The sequence below is a fragment of the Euwallacea fornicatus genome, chromosome 2 (genome assembly GCF_040115645.1).
Source record: "Euwallacea fornicatus isolate EFF26 chromosome 2, ASM4011564v1, whole genome shotgun sequence".
Lineage (NCBI taxonomy): Eukaryota > Metazoa > Arthropoda > Insecta > Coleoptera > Curculionidae > Euwallacea > Euwallacea fornicatus.
In genome coordinates this window covers 5,035,015-5,056,297 of record NC_089542.1, presented here as the reverse complement: position 1 = coordinate 5,056,297, position 21,283 = coordinate 5,035,015, and the positions used below count along the sequence as shown (strand labels likewise).

Below are 21,283 nucleotides of genomic sequence, written 5' to 3'. Positions count from 1 at the left end.
GACAACCGGTCTCATATTGCTAACATTACAATATTTAGGCTTTCTTTTCAGCGGGCGATATGGAATTATGCAATTTATGGCAAACAAGGGATAACCCTTTCACCTTTCTTTATGATAAAATTCTTGATTAAAGAGGGTATTTACCCCATGTAATCTCATTAATTAAAAAGCGCTTTATTTTCAATATTTTATCATAAAATCTTATTCCCTTGCACATTATTCCGGTTGTTAATACCAATCTTAACCTGCCGCTTCATTTCCTCTTTGAACGCGTGCGTGTTTATCTTCTTCTCCAACCTCCTTTCCCTCCGGTACTCCTTCAGGGCATTCTTCCTCTCCTTTTTCTCTGCGCTAGATTCCCCTTTATTCCTAATCGAGAGTGCTGTTAACTGAGATATAACCGACAGACCTAAAATCAGAAGAATGTCATAAGTACAAAATGGCTATTGGGTGCAAAACACAAGGAAAACAAAGCAATAGAAATTATATAAAATGGCGAATAGGTGCTATAATATTATTGTGACTTTTGTTTCGTTTTCCTGGCATTTAATAACACATAATCACCGGTAATGGAGTTGGAGCCTGAATAAGGAGAATTGAAGGAGTTCTGTTCGTCGAATTGGTTCAGCGTGTTGATTGTTAGTTTGTTGCTGTCCAATACATTTTTGGGAATTCCGGTTTTATTGTCGACTTTGATTTTATTTTTCTGCAATATAAATTGGTGTAAACACAACGCGAAAAACTAGAAAAAAAATCAACAATGTGGGCGAAGGCCCCTTGCAAAACTTCATTTTTTACAACTTTTATTCAGTTTTCCTTTAAGTAAACCAAAAATTTTATTTGTAAATTCTACAGATTCATTTTAAGAAAATTAGATAATGTAAGATGGCCCATATCATTGAGCGTGAGGTCATATGATTTCACATAAGCACTGAACATAACCTCAAATAAGTATTCGTTTTAAGCTCATTTTTCGTTACTTACAACAAAAAATGTCTAGCTAAAAAGATAAGCTAATACCGCCTAAAAGAAAGACAAACAAAACTCATTTTAGACTCCAATAAAGATAATAATAATTGAGGTTTAATATTCAGCCCTTGCAGGTCCCTTGGTATACACTGATGCTTGGAAGTTTTGAAATTTTAACGACTTTTTATCCCGGTTTTAATTATAAAAGTTCCGAGCTTCCTCAACTGATTTAATTCCGGAGTTTTGACAAACTCATTACGTTCCACTGCATGTGATTTAAGTCTCAAAAAATGGAAATTTTTCTGTCTATTTTAGTTTCTGTTTTTTGTGTTTTTGATTTAAGTATTACTGACGGTAATAGGAAAATCAAAATAATCATAGACAAATAACAACAACCACAAAATGGCACTCAAACATGTCAGATTGATAAGAAAAACAACTTACTAAGGGTTCTTTGATGATCTTTGGATGATTGTATTGATTTGAGTATGTGCTAAGTATGGTCTCACAATCCCACTTTTCTTCCTCATTGATTTCCACTTGCCTCATTTCCTCCCAGTCTTCATCAGAGTCCTTTTGTAGCTGCCTCATAACTCTCTCTTTATCCAAAAGGTCTCTCTTTTGATGCTTCTCAAACTCTTCTGCATATTTGAGTAGCATCTCAGATGACTCAGGCACATGCCCTTCAATCTCTTCAGTGTCCAAAGCACCTATTTCATGCTCATCATAACACTGGTACATTTTTTCAAAGCGTTCATCCAAAAGAGACAATTGATTGTTTCTCTTCATTACTGAGCTTGTCATAGAGTAATTTGTGAAGCGAGACTTGGTTTCTTCCATTAAAAATGGGTCTTTGAGTGACCCTATTTCATCTAGAGCATCATCTGAATCACAATAATTATCTTCATCTTCTTCATTAAACTCATTATCCGAAGCTATTCCTTGTGCTAACTCAACAAAATTGTCTTCAAGCTGGTTATCAGGGTTGTCATAGTCAAAATCCTCATCCATAGCTGCTACCACATCTGGATCTAAATGCAATTGGGGTCCTAATACTGGAGTTGCTTTATTTAACATTCCAATCTCCTCCTCTACTTTTGAGGCAAACACTGAAGAAGGCAGTTTAAGCTTCTCTTTAGCTTGGTCTTGCCTGCGATTCTCTAAGACTGTTTCAATATGTTGTGGCCACTCCATTTCATGATCATCCTGAGCTATTTTTGCTAATAAATTTATGCTCATAACTTTGTTTAAATTTACCTTTAAGGTGCTGCAAATAGTTGTAGTCATCATCAAAGTATATTCCATATTTGTGCTGCTCTTCAAGCCGTTTTTCTCTGTCGGCCTTGAATTCTTTTGATGAGACAGGCAACAGTACTCTTTGGGGAGCTGTCTCATCTGCCACCAGGGGGTCTTGTTGGCTGCGATGGACTAGTTGAAAAGTCACCCCTTTTAGTTTCTTCTGTTTTTTGGGCTACAATATAAAGGAAAAATCCAGGGTGAAAAATATTTTAAAAAGTGCTTAAATTGAGAGGATTATTACCATTATGGAATTTGCGTTAAAAGTATTAGGTACTAAAAAGTGGAGTATTAGGAGAGTGTACTGGGTCTCAAATGGGATGTTTTATGTAGTTTTCATGGAAATTATTGATAACGAAGAAATTCTATTATTTACTAAATTCAGGCACGTGTTTATTAGAGAATGTCAAAAGAATGAAAATGACAGTGTCAGTTCAGAGGATAAATTTTTTTTGATATATTATGTTTTAAGATAAAAAAAACGTAACGCTGGAAATGTGGCAACGTCAGGTGCAGGATGGTCCAACATGTTAAAGAGTGATAATTCTTGCCAAGATTTGAATTTAATGAGATAACAAGTTAGCTAGACTTTTTGAAAAATTTAATTTACATTTTGAGATATATTTAAGACTTAAAAATAGAAATGTAACCAAAATTTGGCATTTTTGAAACTCCAAATTGCAAATGTGCTCGTAACTGGCATCATATATCAAAAATATTTTGAACCTAACCCTAGAAACCTGACAACTATTCAATCAAAAGTGTGTTAAACCGATCATCACTCTTTCTCTCTCTCACTGTCAACAAAACTTGAGACAAACTTATTTCGATTCCGTCACGGATCGTAATTGAATCAGTGAAAATTCCATAATCCCAAGGAACAAAACAAAGCAGTCACTTTTTGCATTATTTCTCAAGAAAAAACCTCCAAGGAGCCCCAAATCTCGGGACTTAACGCAGCCCCATCATGGACGATGTACTAGACAGCAACGTCCTAACGGAAAAAAGTCAGGTAAGCGACTAACGGGCTTGAAAAAGTGAGAGCAGCCACTGCAGCAATCTGGGTCGCAAGTTCACGAAGTGGAGCACCTTCACCGCAATTCGGCAGTTTCACCTTGACTGCCCTGCATACGCAGCTTATAGTGTACCATGATCTTGCAGGAGAACTTCAAGGGGGTTGCTCCAGGGCTTAAGGACCCCAAGACGTCTTCAGACAACTCTGAATATGATAGTGTGGATAGTTACAGTGATGAAGACGACGAGGTGGTGGTCAAAGTACGCTCGAAGGCCTCAGGACTTGACTCTCATTCTGGCAGTGAGGAAAGTGTTCGCCTGGAGCGGGAGGAGGGTGATGGACAAGAAAGTGCACCTCAGAAAAAAGTGGACGATGATGAGGACAAGAAAAATCCACAGTATATCCCCAAGCGGGGGACTTTTTATGAGCATGATGATCGCACTGCTGAGGACGCGTATGTATCTCCAATGTTAGTTAAGCATCAATAATTTTCTTGTCTATAGGGGTCAAAATGAGGAGGATCCTGAAAGTGAAAAAGGGGACAAGGATACCAAAAAGAAGGTGTGGCAGGATAAAAAAGAGAAGTGGTCTCATGATAGGTAAATTGAGGTTTTGAGGTGCTGTTTTTCTTGCTTGAAAAGGGGATTTTTTAGGTTTAATGACCAAGAACAAATGCCCAAATCCCGTTCTGAACTTATAGCAATTTATGGATATGATATTCGTAATGAGGAGGGTCCCCCCAGAGCCCGAAGGCGCAGGCGTTATGGGTGAGTTCAAGAATTTTTTTAATTAGTCACTAATTTATAATAATTGTATCAATTTTCTTGCTTAGACGAGGCAGGTAAGAAGTAATAGTAATTATTTGCAGTTCGAAGTATGGAACAACAACTGTATATTTATTTATTTTTTTAATTTATTTAATACATATTAATTATTAAAAGTCCAATTGTATGCTTTTTAGAGGTATTAGTAGAAAATAACAGTGTAAAAACTCAACTTATTTTTTTTTAATTTATACTTTTCCAAAAACTGATAAAATCTTCAAAAATTGTCTAGCCGAGGTCCAAATAAATACACACGGAACTGGGAAGATGAAGACGCCTACTCAAAACCTCCCCAATCGCGGCCTACTAGGGGGAATAGAAAGCCCCGGCAAAAACTTAGTGGAGACAGTAATGAAAACGAGGAAAACAGCGAAGAGTTCCCCCCATTGGGTGGTAGTAAGTCCTATAGACTTAGCCTTAACTTTTTTTTTACAATATATTTTAAGGACGGAATAACCGCTCCGCCTCCCCGGAATCAAACCGAGAGGAACAAGACTTAAAGGAAAACGATCTTCAATCGCGCAAGTCGTTGGAACGGTAACTATTACCTTTAGAAAATAACATTAATTATAAATTCGCTTTGTGTTTATAGCCGCGACTTGAAACATGACCAACAGCAACAGCTGGTGGAAACTCACCAATCGGAACAGTTTAAACAGACTAGTAAAAGACAGCCGCTGGAGAACAGCCCATCTGAGCACGGGCGATTGAGCCAGGCTCCGAACCGGGTAGGAACCGGGCGGATCGTTAAACCGAAACGAGAGATTAAAGATTCGGACTATCGGGGATTCACTGCAAAGACACGGCAAGAAAGGGCAAAACGCAGCGACACGCAGAAGGTACCACCTCCTAAAGGTGGTTACATACAGTCACAGAATTTCATCAATAAAAGCAGTGGCGCCAATCAAATCGCAGAGTTGGAGAAAGAAATTAATCAGCTGGATATTCAGGTTAGTTTAGGATTATTCTTTTGTTGTTATTTGTACTGTTTTAAAATTGTTTTATTTAGGATGGCGTGTATAAAGGCGGGAACAAAAGCGGTCCAACGACAGCCAATCAGAATCGACAGGGAAGTGTTCCGCCCCGCTTACAAGCGGGCGAAGCTAAAGGCTCAAAGAGATACAGCTCAATGCGCCAGCGCTCCCTTCCTGAGACTGCAACACCTCCTGCGTCGGCAGGTTTTAGTTTCTATCCTAGCGGTAAAAATCTCTTTATTTTTCTTTTTAATATTTGAGCGTTAAACATGCAGATTACAACTCAACGGCGCCGCCTCCAGCGACTCAACAACCAATTTTACCGCCACCGACTCTAGTAGCTCCGCAAGTACCAGTAAGTGCGGCTCCTGCCGCCTTACTTCAAACCCCCTTTGCGCCGCCTACAGCTTTCGCTGCCCCGCCGCCTCCACCTGCATATATGCAAGCTGCTCCACCGCCTTTCATTGCAGCTCCGCCCTCCCAACCGCAAATTGTCAGCTACGTTACACAAGCACAGCCTCCTTTTGGATTTCAAGGACAATTCAATCCTGTGGTAAGAAATTTTTAGAAAAAAAAGGACAGAAATTAACTGTATACACAGACGCAGCCGGCAGAGTTGTACCAGCCCCAAGGAGGGATTACCTATTACTCAGCCGACCAGCAAATGGCGCAAAGAGCTACTGCGTTTCAAAAAAGGCCGAAGGCAGCCATTCCTATTGTGGCCCCCATTGATTTTAGGGACGGGCAAGGAGAAGAGTTTGGGGGGAGCGACTTGCAAGAGAAAGAATGAGATTGGTTGCTGGTGTACGTGGGATTCAATGAGAGATAGTGATTGTTTTTTTTAGTAATTTTTTTTTCATTCAAAAAGCGCTTGTTGTCACATATATAAAATGGGTGATCATTAAAAAAAAAATCTCGCTGTAAGCATTGCGCCGTAAACATATGGTGTTGATTATGACCTTTAATATTTACCCTCAAGTATCCCACTGAAAACTAACAGATAAATTTATCCAAGACGTGCCTCTGATATTTCACCACCAACTTGAGGTTTTTCTAATGATCACCCTTTACTTTTAATAAATATCGTTTATCAAGTTGTCGATATGATTAAACATTTTGTGTATTGATATAATCGATAATGTATTTATTTAAGTAGATTTTTTCGATTTATGATAAATTACTATGATGAATAAATAATAAATACCATTACCTTACATAGGTAGGTGTCTTACATCAAACTCCGCTCCATTGAATTATATTAAGTTGCTGATTGGCTGCATATCCACCTTTTATAAGTAAGGTGTGGCCAGTTTAGAGCAGACAAAAAACAAAAAAATATATTTAACTAATTTAGTATTTTTACAACAATAGATATCTTAAACCGCGCAAACAACAATATAATTATTTTTTTCTTTCGTTGTTTTTGTTCTTACAGCAAGTTAACTCGATGGTCCAACAAACGACACACAGTGTATAACCCAGCGTGAGAATCTGACACAAGAGAATATCATTCCCTGTATATTTCATCACCAAGTCTAAAAGAAACAATCAGGAACATGAACAAAATGGTTTAAGTACTAGAATAATATTGGACGGAGGCAATATTAAACAAGTAAGAATTTCTATGTGCACTTCCTGAACTTTATACATTGAAAGCAGTGTTACTTACTCATAATTATCGACATTATTAAGGTGACAAACCCGCCCACCACCATCGATAATGAAAAAGCTGTTGAAAACTTGGTGGGATACTCCTCCGCTAGCACCAACGGTATGGGGGTCATTATAAAGCATCTGAGAAAACCTAGAACCCCTAGAATCCCCAATTCCCACATGTAATCATTTTTTAGGGAAAATGCTGCAAAATTTTATATGAAACCAAGGAAATGAAAATTATAGTGGTTCTTCTCACCAACTCTGGTGATGGCTATAAGAGCTGCAGTCACCAAAAATACCATTCTGTTTCTGAGGGTCATGAAATAGGAGACAATGGTTAAGAGGATACGGGAAAGAAGGTCGCAAACGAAGAAAACTGCCAGCATAAATGCTATGTCTTGAGAAGTGAAACCTTGATTGGTGAGAATCATGGGAACTATAGTGATGAAGGCAATATCCCCTATAAATCCGAGACCGAGACCAAAGGTGATATTGAGGTATTTTGGACTTTTCAGGAGATGAAAGTCCAAGGAGGAAGAATAGTCTTTGTCATTTATTGTACTCACTGAAGCAATGCAGTCTCTGACCGAAACCACTGAGTGCCTCTTTTGATAAGGAGTTACTTTCAAATCCTGTTCCATCAAAGGTTCCTCCACTGGGATCTCTGTGAACATGGAATGATAATATGTTGGTGCCAATATTGGGGGTTTGAATAATACTTACCAACATTGTTGATGCTGGTTATTGGCAGCTTTTTCATGTGTGATTCAACTGGTTGTAGCACTGCTACAGCTGGAACACAGAGGCCACAGCAGCCAGCTATGAAAATTAAAGTCCCTCTGAAACAGTGATGTTTTTTTTTTAATTGTTTGCGAACACCCTGCATATGGGTGCCAATGGCACTGAAGTATTTCTAGGATGTGCAGGAAAACTTTCAATTTAATTTTATTATGAATGGACGGACACTTTTAGGTAAGCGACCGTGTGAAATCTAACCTGTATCCTAGAGTCTCCATGCACCACGTGAGGAGGTGAGGAATGGCAATATTAAAGATCACCGTTATGGTTTGAGTAGCATTCATCATCAGACTCATCTTTTTGTCGAAATAGGAATTGAAGGCGGACATCACAGAGGGTAGAATTAGCCCAAAACCCACCCCTAAGAACCACATAGCACTTGTTTACCATCAATATCCCTTTACCATAATTTCAGAAATGAATGGATCGTTTCTTAATAATTTTTATAATAATTCGATGTGTAGAAGAATTATAAAAAATAAATCTTCGGCTCATATTTATACGATTCATACAAATATTGTTCGGAAAACCCCATATTAGTGAGATACAAAAAGTTGAATTTTGAATGGTCATATTTTTTTTCTACGCTTCTTCTAGTTTTTGAAATATTTAGTTCACGATTGAAACCTAAATTATCCCCTTCAGGGAATATATGCCTATAAGTTTGCTAAATTATTGTAAGTATCTGCAGAATGGTATTTGTTACGCTACAACAAAGCAATAGATCTTTTTTTCACCATCACATCAAGAATACATAGATTGCTCTAATGAAAATTATTGTAATAATATAAGGTGTTAAAGGTATAGTGGAATTAGTACCTTGAAATAGCCCAAAAAAGAGTACCATCTGCACTAGATTCTTCGCAAAAATCATTGCTACAGCACCCATAAAAAACAGAATACTACCCAACAAACCCACTTTTCTGTAGGAATATTTATTTAAGAGGATCCCCGCCAACAGACCCGTGAAAGAATTGATGGTGTTGTAAGATCCGGTGATCCAGGTGATGCCTCCAGCTTCATCCCCTAATTCCCTCAAAAACTCTCCGAAAACGAGGCCAAAGCCCGCTGTTGGTATCAAAGAGATTATCTGCAAAACTTCTCTTTTCACCATTGAATTTAACTATATCAAGGAAATAGTGGGAATTACCATGAGAATAGTACATGAGCCTGCTACCATATACCCCCAACCTCCATCTGGTGCTTGCAGCTCGTACAAATTGTGCCCAGTCGATGTAGATGTTTTCTTGTTTTGAGGCTCCATTTCACTTATTTCTTTTCAGTTGCCAAGAAGACTATACTATCACTTATCTTATTAGATTGAACAATGGGTGAATATAAATAACAAAATAAGTATGTTATCTTATTGTTATACATATGTCTTACTACGTGTTTGCTTTGTGTTTTAAGGCTTAATAAGATCTGTGCGAAGATAGTTCGAATAATTAAATGGTTTTTCTTAGGGCTAACAAAAGATCTGCTTAATATTTAATTATTGAACGTATATGTAGTAATAATAAACATGTAAAATACACTGATTTTATTGCAATTAATAGGGAATAAAAACGACTTGCTTATTTCACAATCAGAAGGACCGTTTCATCTTGGCCCACAACCAAAGAAGAGTGTCTAAGTCGTCGAACCCCTCCTGCCAACCATGTTATTCTTCTCTGTTTCTCCCCCTTCCTCTCTCTTTTCTCTTTCATTTCCTCCTGTCGGGGAAGCTATACAAAAGCGGCTCCACATTGCATCTTTTTCTTATAAATGTTTTACATATGTTCTCAAAAAATATCTTATGGTTTCTGGAATTGAGGATTTTGAATGCCATTTTAAGCGTCACCTAGCGCTCATAGAAAAAACCAAGACTTCAACGTGGCGTGGCCTTCTTAACACGGAGGCGGGATTACATAATCGACCGACCAGTCAACGACTCCAATGTTCAACGGGAGTGTGTGTAGCCAATAATCTTCGAGAGGGCATATAAACCAACGTTCCAAGGCGTTTCTTAATATTGTTTCACCCAGTAGATACGTGCAATCTATAGGTATTTAAATTCATTTTTTCTGTAAATAGTATAGATAGAATCGAGATGAAAAGACCATCGATGGTATATAAGTCTGCGAGTGAATTATTTAGTTTATTATTATTTTATTAGTTCGATAAGAACGGAATTTGAAGGCATATCAGTTAAAAAAGAGGAAGCTCGTCTCAGCCGAGTCTCATAGAAAGTGAATGTCTAATTAATTGTATTAGTAATGCTGTTGGAACAACTAAAGAGGCCCATAAACGTCGTTAAAAGTACTTGAAAAGCCTTATCATTCGTAGCTAACTTGCTTGTGCATAATTCTCATAAATCCCGTTTAATCGACGAAGTGCTTTTGATTATTTTTACTTAATTGTCAGTATAATATATACATTGAGTACATCTTGATAAGTTCAATACCACCGCAAAAATGTATTAAACAATGTAACGTCTGCTAGTTAATCATTCTTCGCGAGATGGCATGTAAAGTACAGCAATACAAACTGTCACCTCCAGATGGCAGCTGGGACTACATGATCGTAGTGGCGGCCTCTCTAATCATGATGAGAGATCATCGCCTCTTTCTTCAGTTTATTTTGTGATAATAGATGGTGACATTTGTCTCCCTAACGGGGTTTAGGATAATCTTCAATGATTTTTTTGTCGAAGACTGGAGATGTCACTAGCGGCATTACTCCGATTTCTAGCACCTACAATACTATAAGTTTTTTCATGGGTAATTGTAAAAATTCCTACAAATTTCTGAGAAAAGGTGACGTCGCCTGGATCGATAAATAAAGATAAATTCTTCTGGTGAATTTATTTTGCGGTTAATGTAATTGCTAAATGGGAACTGTGGCAATCTTTGGTCCTATACTTATTGACTGACGCGAAGTACCTCAATGTGGTCTTAAGGCTGTCACTGAGCTTTACAGTAGACGTGACTTTTTCGCCATCATCCGTTCAATAATATTCGAGGGAGGCTTCACTACTTCACAGGTAGCAGCAATGATCAACGTCATTTTTATTGCTCATTTTGTGACCAGGGATATATTCTCCGTTCTGGCAGCTTTCATCAGGTGGGACAGTCGCTTTTCTGTTCCCACAGCTCCAATAAGCGACGAAGTGCTACGCCTTAGTGAATCATTATTTTTTAAAAATACAGAGCAAAAACAGTTTATTTTTTTAATTAAAAAAGTTTTTCCGGGGACTAAGAGTCAAATAGATTGAAAATTGATAAAGATAGCTATAGGGAAGTGTGTTACGGAATTGTTCCATATGACTGACAAAGTTAAAATACTCAATTATATAAAGGTTGTCTTGTGGAAAAAAAATCATATTTGTACTAATTAAAGAGGATCCCAGGTCAAAGACTTCTATTAAAACCCATTAAAAATATGGTCTTATTAATCTCAAATTTTCTTAAATAGCAGGAGAGGTAGCTATTGAGATATCAACAGAAAATCTAACCTTAACGAATGCCAAATTAAAAATCCGCTTAATACATTCACTTCTATTAAAAAGGTCAAGTTTTAACACCTCAAATTTCACTAAAATCTAATAAACTTTCCTTCCGCCAGCAATGCCGCTCAGGCACAGCTACAGTTATAAGCTAACGATTCTAGCGTTGAGGGGATACGTTAGATGCTTTGTTCAAACCCCTCAGACGCTGGCCATCTCACACAATTACCCTGACCAATTCTAGGTGGCTTACTCGATTTACATGGTGGTTAACGGTGTGATCACTTTAATAATTGAAAGCTTGACTTGTGAGTATTGGTCAGCAAGGCACAGGGCGTGGTTAAGGGAGTGGCTTTTAGGCTACACTAAGGTGGTCACTAATAGCGACGAGCGGGTGTGTCATGTGTTAACTGCCGCATTCATGTTGGTTGCGGTCAGTTGGTCGGAGGAGCTAATTTGGGCAGGGAGGAGGAAACGAAATAATGATACTGTTAAGGTGGTGCAATAAAATACTCAAAGCAAATTATTGTTTTATATGACCCAACAATACCAAATGTTTTTCCATTAGAATAATGGAATATCTTTACTGTTCGGTTGGAGTTTGCCAGTGCTCTATTTGGCTTCCCCATTACATAAACAGGAAGCCAAAAACTGCCGGTCAAACTTTCCGGTTTCTCTGGAACTTTGAGGTAAACAGGAAGCCGCTCTATGGGCTGAAAACATGAGAGAGCTAGCTCTATATTTCTTATTATCCTGTAAAATCGTCGGCACTTGGCCGCCACTCCATCGCGCCTTCTCAATTCTCTCCTTTTCCAGATAAAGGGCAAAGAAGTGGAATCATCAAGTGGTCCCAGCACCCTCGCTTTTGTTCCACTTTTCCTTTGTTTTCAATGTCTGGGATACGTTGAGTCTACTGACCTTAAGCTTCTAGAAAAGGAGGAAATTCAAATTCTGTGTAATAAGAAATACTTAATCCAGAAAGTTTCGGCAGGGCCAATTTCCTTGGAAATTACTTCGAAAACTCCATTTTGAAAACTCGTTTGTTCCTGTCCGACTTTCGAAAGGAAACATTAAATACATGTGTATATTCATGTCAGTGGCGTGGTGAATTTGTTACATAAAAAGATATAGGAGAAACCACGTCTTAAATTCGGCATTTTTGTGACTCCTTTGTAGTGAAATCAATGCCTAACTCTTGATACGTCCATGATTGATATAGAATTAACCATTTTTGAGATGGACCTGTATTCATAAATCTAACAGCTTTTTTCATATACAAGCCTCTGGAAACTAATATTCCATATCCAGTGGCGTGCTTTAATTTTAAACAAATACATATTTTTCTTTAGTTTTCTTTCATGACTTAGTAGATTTATATATTTCTTTGTGGTCGGTTTCCTTGCCACGTACGGTTCTGATTCGCGCAAGAAAACGAAAATATCATTGAGTTTATTCAGAATTCTTATGGAGCGAAGCAGTGGATGCACATTGGCATGTCTCGATATTTGGTAACCATAAGTTGGATGAACCTGTCTCAACCACTATAAGTGCTTGATGGTACACTTCTCACTTCTATTTTATTTGTTAATTGGCAAACTATTTAAGGCCCTTAACGCTAAAAGTTAGCCAAAATCGAACAAGATACTTTAGCTATTTTTGAATTTTTTTTTAATACATTCGTGTATTCAATATAGATTAAGATCCGAGCTACGGCACTATTTATAAATTCAAACTACTACCAATTTGACATGCTCTTGAGTATGTTTAAGACTGAAAATTCCCCAAAATATAGTGAGAATTTTGAAATATTTTTAGACCAAGAATTTTTAAAATTTTGTTTGCTTCCTTAGCTGGATTTTTTAGCAGTTGTAAGTACTCGAGACCCGAACTTGCTACGTCACTGTTTATTAATTTACACAACTACAAATTGGACAGGTTGTTTAAGACTCTTGGGGTAAAAGCATGACAAAAATCAGTTGTATGTGAGGAGTGTTTTTGGACCTAGAATTTTCCAATTTTTATTGTCTTAGCTCAATTTATTCGCAGTTGTAGATTCTTTAGATGCTTGGTTGCTATACCATTATTTCTGAATCTATGCAATTGTCCATTTGATAAATTATTTAGGGTGTTTCAGCTAAACTTTAATTCAAGTTTTGAGAAATTTTATTGATTTTTGAAAGAGTTTTTCAAAATTTGTTCATTTGTGGAAGCACGTCTGTGATTAATTCCATTAATTTGTTTACCCCGCAATAATCAGTGATGTGCAGTTAATATTTTCTCTCATGACTTCACAGGAGAAGCAAAACCTTCAAAAATGTTATCAGAAGAGGAAAAGCCAGTGCCGTCACTAATTATATTTATGTTACTATAAATATTTTTGAGTTGAGGTCACAGGCGTAGCTTGTATGCGCAACCCCGTACGTAGCCTACATCATATAGCAATTTGAATTTCCCAGAGTGCGCAAAAGAGCATATTAAAAAACTTCGTCTATGGGGGCCCAACAAAAGGGTCTTTGAGGAACTTTTCAGGCACAAAATGATTTTTTTTTATCGCGCAAAGGCGCGAGCAAAGTCTGCAATATCCGCATCCATAATTAAAACTTTCAGGAGGTAAACAATTCGGAATAAATGGAAAAATGAAGTCCTGATTAAAGTCTGCAGCAGTTTACTCACAAACAAGTCGTCTCACACACAAACTCAACCCTTAACGCTCAAAATCTCCCTTATTTGCTGCGTAAGCCATTCTACCCCCTCTTGCAGCCCTTCCCCAGTCAAAGCATTGCTAGCGGATATATGCCACGGCTTGTCCATGATTTTGTCCAGCCCTATATATCCTTAAAATAATTAAATCACCTTTGAGGGCCTAACTCACCTGCCAAACCTAAAGCAGCTGCTATCTTGACGCTGCTAAGGGCATCTTTGCAGTCCATTTTGTTGGTGAAGAACAAGATGGGTAATTTCTTCCTGGAGATGTCTGGATGTTGTAAAAGAAGGTCCAGTTCCTCTTTGACCACTACCAACCGTAGCCGATCACTGCTGTCGATTACGAAGATGATCCCGTGACAGTCTTTATAGTAGTGCTCCCAAAGGTCTCTGTACCGGCCATGGCCGGACATGTCAAAGGCCGTAAATGCTAGATTTTGGTCTAGAAAATATGGTTCTTATATTGGGTGTTTATGCGACACGAGAAATTGGTTTTTATTTTTTCACACCGGCACAGATTATTAAATTGAAAAACTTTTCCACAGCGGTCATAGTACTCAAAATCAGCCATCATTTCGCATTTTTTTCAATTTTCTACATAGAGCCGTTTTGGCTTAAAATGTCTCCAAATTTGAAAAGTTTAAATTTCCCGCGTAACCGTTCGAGGTCATGATTGGCTAGAAAACAAATATAAAGTTGCCAACAACATAAGCCTAAAAATCCCATGTCAAATGAAATTTTCCTTTTTGTATTTAACGTTTTATTTAAATGTAACAAAGAAAAATTGAAAACATAAATTAAACAAATAACTGAACAAAACAAAAAATTTTAACATTGTTTGCAAAAATATTTACAGTAATCGCTCAAAGAGATTACCAACCAATCTGACTAATCGTGGTCTTGAACGATTACGTGGAACATTCAAATTTTTTAAATTTGGAGGCGTTAAGGGACAAAACAGCTCTAATTGGAAAATTGAAAAAATTGCAGAATGATGGCCAATCTTGAGTACTATAGCCTTGATGTAAAAAATTTTCAATTGCTTAATTCGTGCATGCGCAAAAAAATAAAAACCAATTTCTCATATTAATCTCTTACAACCAGGGTTCGCCTGGACACCTGGTATAACTTTTCGTGGACAGAGATTTAACAGGAAATTCTATTTATTTACAAGGTGATTCTGAACATAGTGTCATAAAGTGAACCACGTATTCTAGATCCCAAAACATGACGAATACTTTATAAAAAGATATATCAAAAAATCTTCGTTTACGATATACTGGGTATGAAATGTTGGTTTTTGAGGGTTGTTTTCTATTAATATATTCAAAATGTTTTAAGATAAATTAATAAAATTCTTTATTTTATCTCAGAACGTTTCGAAAATATTAGTAAAAACCCATTCTCAGGTATCACATTTTCGCATCCTGTATATCGAAAACGAAGAGCCTTTCGCTTTATCTTTATATGAAGTTTTCGCCATATTTTGGGATTTAGAATACATGGTTAAATTTATAGCACTTTATTCAGAGACACCTTGTATATAACGGTACATGGTTTCAGCAGTTAGTGTATTTGTTTTAGACTTAGCTTCATATGTCACTCTTTCATGAGTTCTGCGTTCGGCTATTTGAAAGGATATTCAGGAGGCTTGAGGCTAAAAATGGGCCAAAACTCAGCATGAAATTCCCTTTATTATTAAATATACACATTTTCAAAATTTCTAGTAGGGTTTAGTACGCCCCTGCTTGGAGACTTATGCATTTGCCAATTTCACAGGTTATTTAAAACCCATAAAACATTTTTTTTCTCTGAGACTAAAGTCCTTACTCTGAAATCTCTCCACACTGAACCCCACAGTAGGGACAATGTCCGCCACCTTGTCATCTTCGCTCTTGAAGCTGTTGACCACCGTGGTTTTGCCACTATTGTTCAACCCCACCACCAACACATTCACCTCCTTTTTTCGCACCCCCAGGAAGGTGGCTAATTTCTGAAACAGCCCCATAATCACGGTAAACTACCTGCATTCTTGCGGAAAGTTCATTGAGTAATGTTTTGGTTTACGCTCTCTGTGTATACACAGCGGTTGCCATGGGGGCTTTGGATCGATAGTTTGAGCCACTGTGTAGGCTAATAGTTGATGCTTCCTCTAAGGAGTCTTTGGCCCGATTTGGATACGTCAGAAACCGTACTTAAGGATAGTGAGAAGGGAGAGAGACATGTGCTTGATACGAAAAAATATCTAGCTCCACCACTCGAGATTTATAGTGACGTTCACATAGTCTTTCTTATACCCTAATTTTTGATATAAAACCCATAAGTGTACTCTGAATACACAAAATAAAACGCACAAAAACAAAAGGCTAATGATTTATTTAACTTCTTTATCCTTACCGTTCTTCTTACAAAATGTCAATTCGCATGTCCATGAAACTACGCATATTATATAGGCCAAAGTGAGTACGTGGCACACCATGACGTCACTCTGCGTGAGTGCCTTCACGTAACCTGCAAACCACGGATCCATTAAAACACGTTCTGAATCGCTTCCTTGAATGTCAATTCAACGTCAATGTCATTGTTGTAAATATTTCCGGTCCTGGCAATGACATTGCCGTTAAGTCTAAGCTGCTAACTCACTCATCAAGGGTCCATACACCAAGCTAACAACTCCGTTGACAGCCATAAAGAGCGAATACGCAGTCGCAAATTGGTCCTGGTATTCCTCGGAGAAAACCAATGGTAATGGAGTTTGAATGAAACACCTGAGAAATCCTAATATTCCCAGTACCACCATCTTCCACATGTATGTGTCATTAGACACTAGAGCTGTCGCAAGAGTTAGTAGTTATTATTAAAACGGGGATATACTAACCAGTCCTAGCGATAACGATCAGTGCGCAGGTGACCAGAATGAGCAATCTGCTTCGTAACTTCATCAAACTGGTGACGATAGTTAATAAACACCTGGAAACTAGATCTGAGGCGAAAAAGACGCCCATCATGGTAGCGATTTCTTGAGACTGGAAACCGAGATTGCCCAGCATTAAGGGCAATATGGATATGAAAGCCATGTCGCTAGTGTAGGCTAGCCCTAATCCTATGCTGACGTTGAGGTACTTCGAGTTCTTAAGTAGGGACATGTCCATGGATTTGACCAAAGATGTCCTGTGGTGCCAGGTCAGTGTCGGCTTGTTTTGCCTGCCTGACTACTTCTTACCAAAAATCAACATCTTCCTCTTGATGAAACTGATTGATCGTAGTGACAGACGCCATTTGGTCTCCCAGTGAAATTACAGATTTTCTAGGTCTGTGATGATACCCCACAGAATGCAAGCTCCTCTGACTAGCCCGCACTAGTGGCTCTACTTGGTGCTTTATCTCTGGACCACTCTCCACTGTAACCGTAAATGCATGAATGAATTCTACCAGCCATGAGAACATTTCGCATTGTGTCCATCAGATACCATAACTCACCATCAGTACTTTTAACAATGGCAACTGTCTTCAGGTAGGGTTTGACGGGCAATAAAGTTGCACACGCAGGGAACGTTAGAGAGCTCATAGCGGCCAGACCAATCAGAGTGACTGTAAAGCCGACGCTACTCATGCTCCAGGCGGCCAGTTGTGGCGCTACCATATTGAATGCTATTGTCAGCGCTTGACAGATGCTCATCATGACCGCCATCTTGCGGTCGAAGAAGGAGTTAAAGGCGGACAAGGAAGCAGGCATCAGGAGGCCGAAGCCGATGCCTACCAGAAAAAATCCTACTGTAAGGGAACGTCTGCGCCTCCACACATTTCCTCGATTTAAGTCCTATGCCCATTCAATATTTCATAAATTTTGGAAATGATATAAATCGGTTGCATACAGATATTCAAGGTAAGTTCTTAAAAATTGTCACTAATTTTTTAATATACAATAATGTGGTACGTCAATAATTTTTAATTTCTTCCGCGCCCCGGCACAACTCCTCTTTTCTCACCTTGTATAATCCCAAAAGAAACAATCAAGTGAAACATATTCCGGCTAAATATGAGCCCCACAGCCCCGATGAGATGGAAAATGGACCCCATAAACCCCACCTGCCTGTAGGAGAATATGTTAAGCAGTCCATTGGCCAACAGCCCTAAAAACTCTTCTGATTGACCTGTAAAGAGAATCATTGCGTATACCTACCAGTAAAGGAATACACGGTGGTAAAAACCCCATTGCTAATGGTAGTTCCAGTGGTCTCATCCCCTAGAGAACGCAGAAACTCCCCGTAAATCAGCCCGAAAGCTACCACTGGGATGGCGGTCACCCCCTGAAGAAAATATCTTTTTAGAGTGATCTGTAAGGCCTTAAGTGGTTCTACGTACGAATATAACCACCGTGGCCCCTACTATGACATATCCCCAGCCTCCGTCAGGGGCTGCCAAAAGTTCTTCTTCATTGGATTTTGCCTTGGCCCCCATGATCACCAAATTTAGTCGCTATAGACTTTCGAGGTCACTGTAGTTTGCTGGTGCAGTGGCTAGTAGCATCAAGAGATAAAGATAAATGTTATCTTACGCTCCTAAGTAAATGTTTTTCGGCAAATAGAGAACAAAAGACAATTATGTTTAATTCTCAATCAGTGTTTGATTTAGAGTTCAAACGGGGACACAATTGGAAAATAGAGCAGTGCCGGAGTAAAACTATGGAAATGTGGTTTGGAAAGTTTTATTTATCAGTAGCATATATCATTCATAAGACGAGACCAACCCAGAACTTATTTGAATCATCTAAACATTAATGTAAATGGGTTTTAAAAATTTTAAATGTATTTTAATATTTTTCCATATGTGAAAAATATGATGACACCGAGTCAATATTTCTGAAATTTAACATTTTTCAAGACGTTAAAACTTTTAGATACACTTAAAAATGTCTTTCAACAGAATTCAGATAATATCTAATTGAGGCATTATCACATAACATCTGTCATTGGCACATGACATTGACATCTTTCGAACATATTTAGTATGCTTAACACGAAAAGATTTAAAGTAGATTTTAGATATTTTAAATGACAATAAAACCAATAATGCATTTTAATATAGAAAAACATAATGAACTTGACCTCAAGAATTTAGTGACATCTGAATATATTTTGAATTTTTGAGATTATTTATTTATTTTTTAAATGTGATTTACAAATATTTAAACTATTTTCAATCAATTTAAAAAAAATTTAGGCAAAAAAGTTGCATATGTTAAAAAGATATTTCACGAAAGCGGAAAAATTAAATACAATTCCAAGATATTTAAAATTATATTAAAGATATTTAAATATATATTGATTGCGTCGGAAACGGCGTAAATATATTGTCAACATTTTAAAAACACTTTTTTCCATTTTTTGGACCATTTAAATTAAGTTTAAATGTTTTGTTTACATGATTTAAATCGGTTTAAGCTATAGCTAAAATAGTGTTATAGCGTATAGAACGATGAAGCCATGAATTTGATACATTTTCAGAAAGTTTAATAGTGTTTAAAAATATTTTAAATGCTCTTAAGAACACAGAATTAGCGCTCTGATATTACGTATCTAAATTAAATTATTTTTACCACGAATAAAAAAAACCTTGAATCCACTAAATGCTGACTTAAAGCATATTTAACCTACAAGTAAAATGCATTTAAAGTCGCCATTAAAAAGTAATATATTTTTAAATTAGAACATGTATTTAAAACTGGGCAATTTTAGCAATTTTCGATTAAAAATTAAATGTAATTTAAAGATTTAATTTTTTAATAGAAAAAAATTAGTACCTGTTTTAATTGTTGAGATGTGATTTTTCAAATCTTTCATAATTAATTAAATATATGTAAAGAAAAAAACAGAAATTCGGCCCTGTAACTGCATCCTGAATGGACCCAATCCGCTCCTCCCTTCGAGTACTACGCGTCCATGGCAACGTGACGTCACCTACCCACAGGCCCCCTGCATCCCGACGCTGCATCTCATCTAGTCGCCCCAGAAATTAGGCCAAAGCCCCCGTTGATTACCAGAATCCACTCTAATCGATTCTCGATTGTTTTAAATTTGAAACGTGACTGAAACGCCGCATGGGATGACAGCTGTCAACGTCAACCACTTGTACACAACTTGCGAATTAATGGTGTGTTTACAAGGGAGAGAGAGTGGCGTAAATTGGTGTCTACACCGGATGTAGGAATAGTTTACTTGAGTGCTGTAAATCAAAACAAAATGTAAAATGGCTCGTAAATATGTGCATGCACCCTCTCGGCTGGGAATTTTCATTAGGGCGCTGACAAGCCAAATTCCTACACAATTTAGTGCTTTTAGGGGCCGGTTTAGTTTATTTTATTTTTGAGAAGCCAAAAAGGTCTTTGAACTCACTTTAACAAATATTTGGCAACTGCGCTCAATAAGCTCCTCGGAACGATTATTTTCGAGATTTCAAGATATCGACGAAAAATTTGACAGAAACTAGCGACCAAAAAAAAATCAGAGAATTTTTTACGGAAAATTTTCCTAACTTTTCATATTTTTGGAATTTTCTAGATTCTATTTATTGCGCAGGTCGCATTAACGGCTTATAACGCACGTCACTGTCAAAACTTGTCGAAGGCTCAAAATTTAATGCTTTCAAAGTCAAAATCAAATGAGCTTAAATCTGAAGATGTAACAGGCCATTGATGCGCAAACAATAGAGTGAAACAATGGGGTTAAAAGATTGCGACGTCTTTATGCATACAGCGATAAATCACGGGGTAATATCGCAAAGGCCCGTTTGCATGAAAGATGCATCGCATTGCAGATTTATACACGGATATTTCACAGTTATGCGAGACAATTTCTGGAGTTGTAGGGAGATCAGGGGTTGACCTTTGGGAGTGAATTCGCCCATGCTCTGGAACGTACTTAGAGCTATTTATTGGCATTACATCCACGAAATACCAACGAAGCGAACTATGTGAAAGCATCTCTTAGGCGGCACCAACAAGTGAATCTCAACTCTGGATCTCGTACGTCTCTTACTACTACTATGGACAAAGTTCAAAAGGTGAAGCGTGTCGTAGTGGAGTGTGTGTAACTCTCTCGGAAGTGGGTCAATAAATAATCATCTGGCAAAAGTTCAAAACCGATTTTAGCACCTCTCCGATCGATGTTGCTCCCCCGCTTCACATTTCGGATTGGCGACGTGAATTATGCATACTACAGATGGAAATCAATTTCGCTTTAATGTATCTGACCCACTTCAGGGTAGGCCCCTAGAAGTCGGAATCTGGTGTTGATGACGACGGAGGGTCGGCAGGGACGGGGGCATACATCACGCACTACCTGGAATCTCATATTGTCACTTGTCATTGGTTGGACTCACACGTAAAGAGCGTTCAGGAAGTATTCCCTAAGGGTCCACTTCAAGAGCTGCATCTTCATTGTCGATATTATTTTTCTAGTTGCTTCCAAAGTGTCTAATGCAAAATTTAGCCAAATCCCGGGGCTGGAAGTTGCAGGGAGTTTATTATTTTAAAACGTACACGTGTGCCCTAAGCGCTGCATCT

The 21,283-nt window shown here is 37.8% G+C and overlaps 5 protein-coding genes across 7 annotated transcripts; 1 reads left to right on the top strand and 4 right to left on the bottom strand.

Annotated features, from left to right (window-relative positions):
- Positions 1-158: 158 nt before the first annotated feature.
- LTV1 (LTV1 ribosome biogenesis factor) lies at positions 159-2,650 on the bottom strand. Its single transcript, XM_066297416.1, has 5 exons — positions 2,510-2,650; positions 2,227-2,440; positions 1,414-2,180; positions 565-706; positions 159-409 (listed from the first exon to the last, which is right to left on the bottom strand). The coding sequence occupies exons 1-5, from the start codon at positions 2,510-2,512 to the stop codon at positions 192-194; spliced, it is 1,344 nt and encodes a 447-aa protein (XP_066153513.1). The 5' UTR covers positions 2,513-2,650; the 3' UTR covers positions 159-191.
- Positions 2,651-3,116: 466 nt separating this feature from the next.
- LOC136347315 (protein CASC3-like) lies at positions 3,117-6,292 on the top strand. Its single transcript, XM_066297202.1, has 10 exons — positions 3,117-3,277; positions 3,427-3,734; positions 3,784-3,879; positions 3,934-4,047; positions 4,337-4,500; positions 4,551-4,641; positions 4,697-5,054; positions 5,114-5,303; positions 5,354-5,631; positions 5,680-6,292. The coding sequence occupies exons 1-10, from the start codon at positions 3,233-3,235 to the stop codon at positions 5,866-5,868; spliced, it is 1,833 nt and encodes a 610-aa protein (XP_066153299.1). The 5' UTR covers positions 3,117-3,232; the 3' UTR covers positions 5,869-6,292.
- On the bottom strand, positions 5,911-8,872 carry LOC136347407 (monocarboxylate transporter 7-like). Of its 2 annotated transcripts, none has more exons than XM_066297370.1 (7): positions 8,683-8,872; positions 8,352-8,622; positions 7,731-7,893; positions 7,458-7,573; positions 6,991-7,398; positions 6,748-6,936; positions 5,911-6,613 (listed from the first exon to the last, which is right to left on the bottom strand). In XM_066297370.1, the coding sequence occupies exons 1-7, from the start codon at positions 8,794-8,796 to the stop codon at positions 6,480-6,482; spliced, it is 1,395 nt and encodes a 464-aa protein (XP_066153467.1). In that variant the 5' UTR covers positions 8,797-8,872; the 3' UTR covers positions 5,911-6,479. The 2 variants fall into 2 exon arrangements, with proteins under 2 accessions (XP_066153467.1, XP_066153477.1); XM_066297380.1 differs by having other exon boundaries at positions 8,352-8,630; positions 8,683-8,855.
- A 4,786-nt stretch (positions 8,873-13,658) lies between these two features.
- On the bottom strand, positions 13,659-16,009 carry Arl6 (ADP ribosylation factor-like 6). 2 transcript variants are annotated; one of them, XM_066295981.1, is made up of 3 exons: positions 15,550-16,009; positions 13,889-14,161; positions 13,659-13,841 (listed from the first exon to the last, which is right to left on the bottom strand). In XM_066295981.1, the coding sequence occupies exons 1-3, from the start codon at positions 15,725-15,727 to the stop codon at positions 13,714-13,716; spliced, it is 579 nt and encodes a 192-aa protein (XP_066152078.1). In that variant the 5' UTR covers positions 15,728-16,009; the 3' UTR covers positions 13,659-13,713. The 2 variants fall into 2 exon arrangements, with proteins under 2 accessions (XP_066152078.1, XP_066152083.1); XM_066295986.1 differs by having other exon boundaries at positions 13,898-14,161.
- A 67-nt stretch (positions 16,010-16,076) lies between these two features.
- Positions 16,077-18,267, bottom strand: LOC136346647 (monocarboxylate transporter 7-like). The gene is made up of 8 exons (XM_066295969.1): positions 18,085-18,267; positions 17,903-18,029; positions 17,709-17,852; positions 17,200-17,475; positions 16,943-17,120; positions 16,598-16,890; positions 16,363-16,551; positions 16,077-16,230 (listed from the first exon to the last, which is right to left on the bottom strand). Exons 1-8 carry the CDS (start codon positions 18,178-18,180, stop codon positions 16,094-16,096), a joined length of 1,440 nt encoding a protein of 479 aa, XP_066152066.1. The 5' UTR covers positions 18,181-18,267; the 3' UTR covers positions 16,077-16,093.
- Between the last annotated feature and the right edge of the window lie 3,016 nt (positions 18,268-21,283).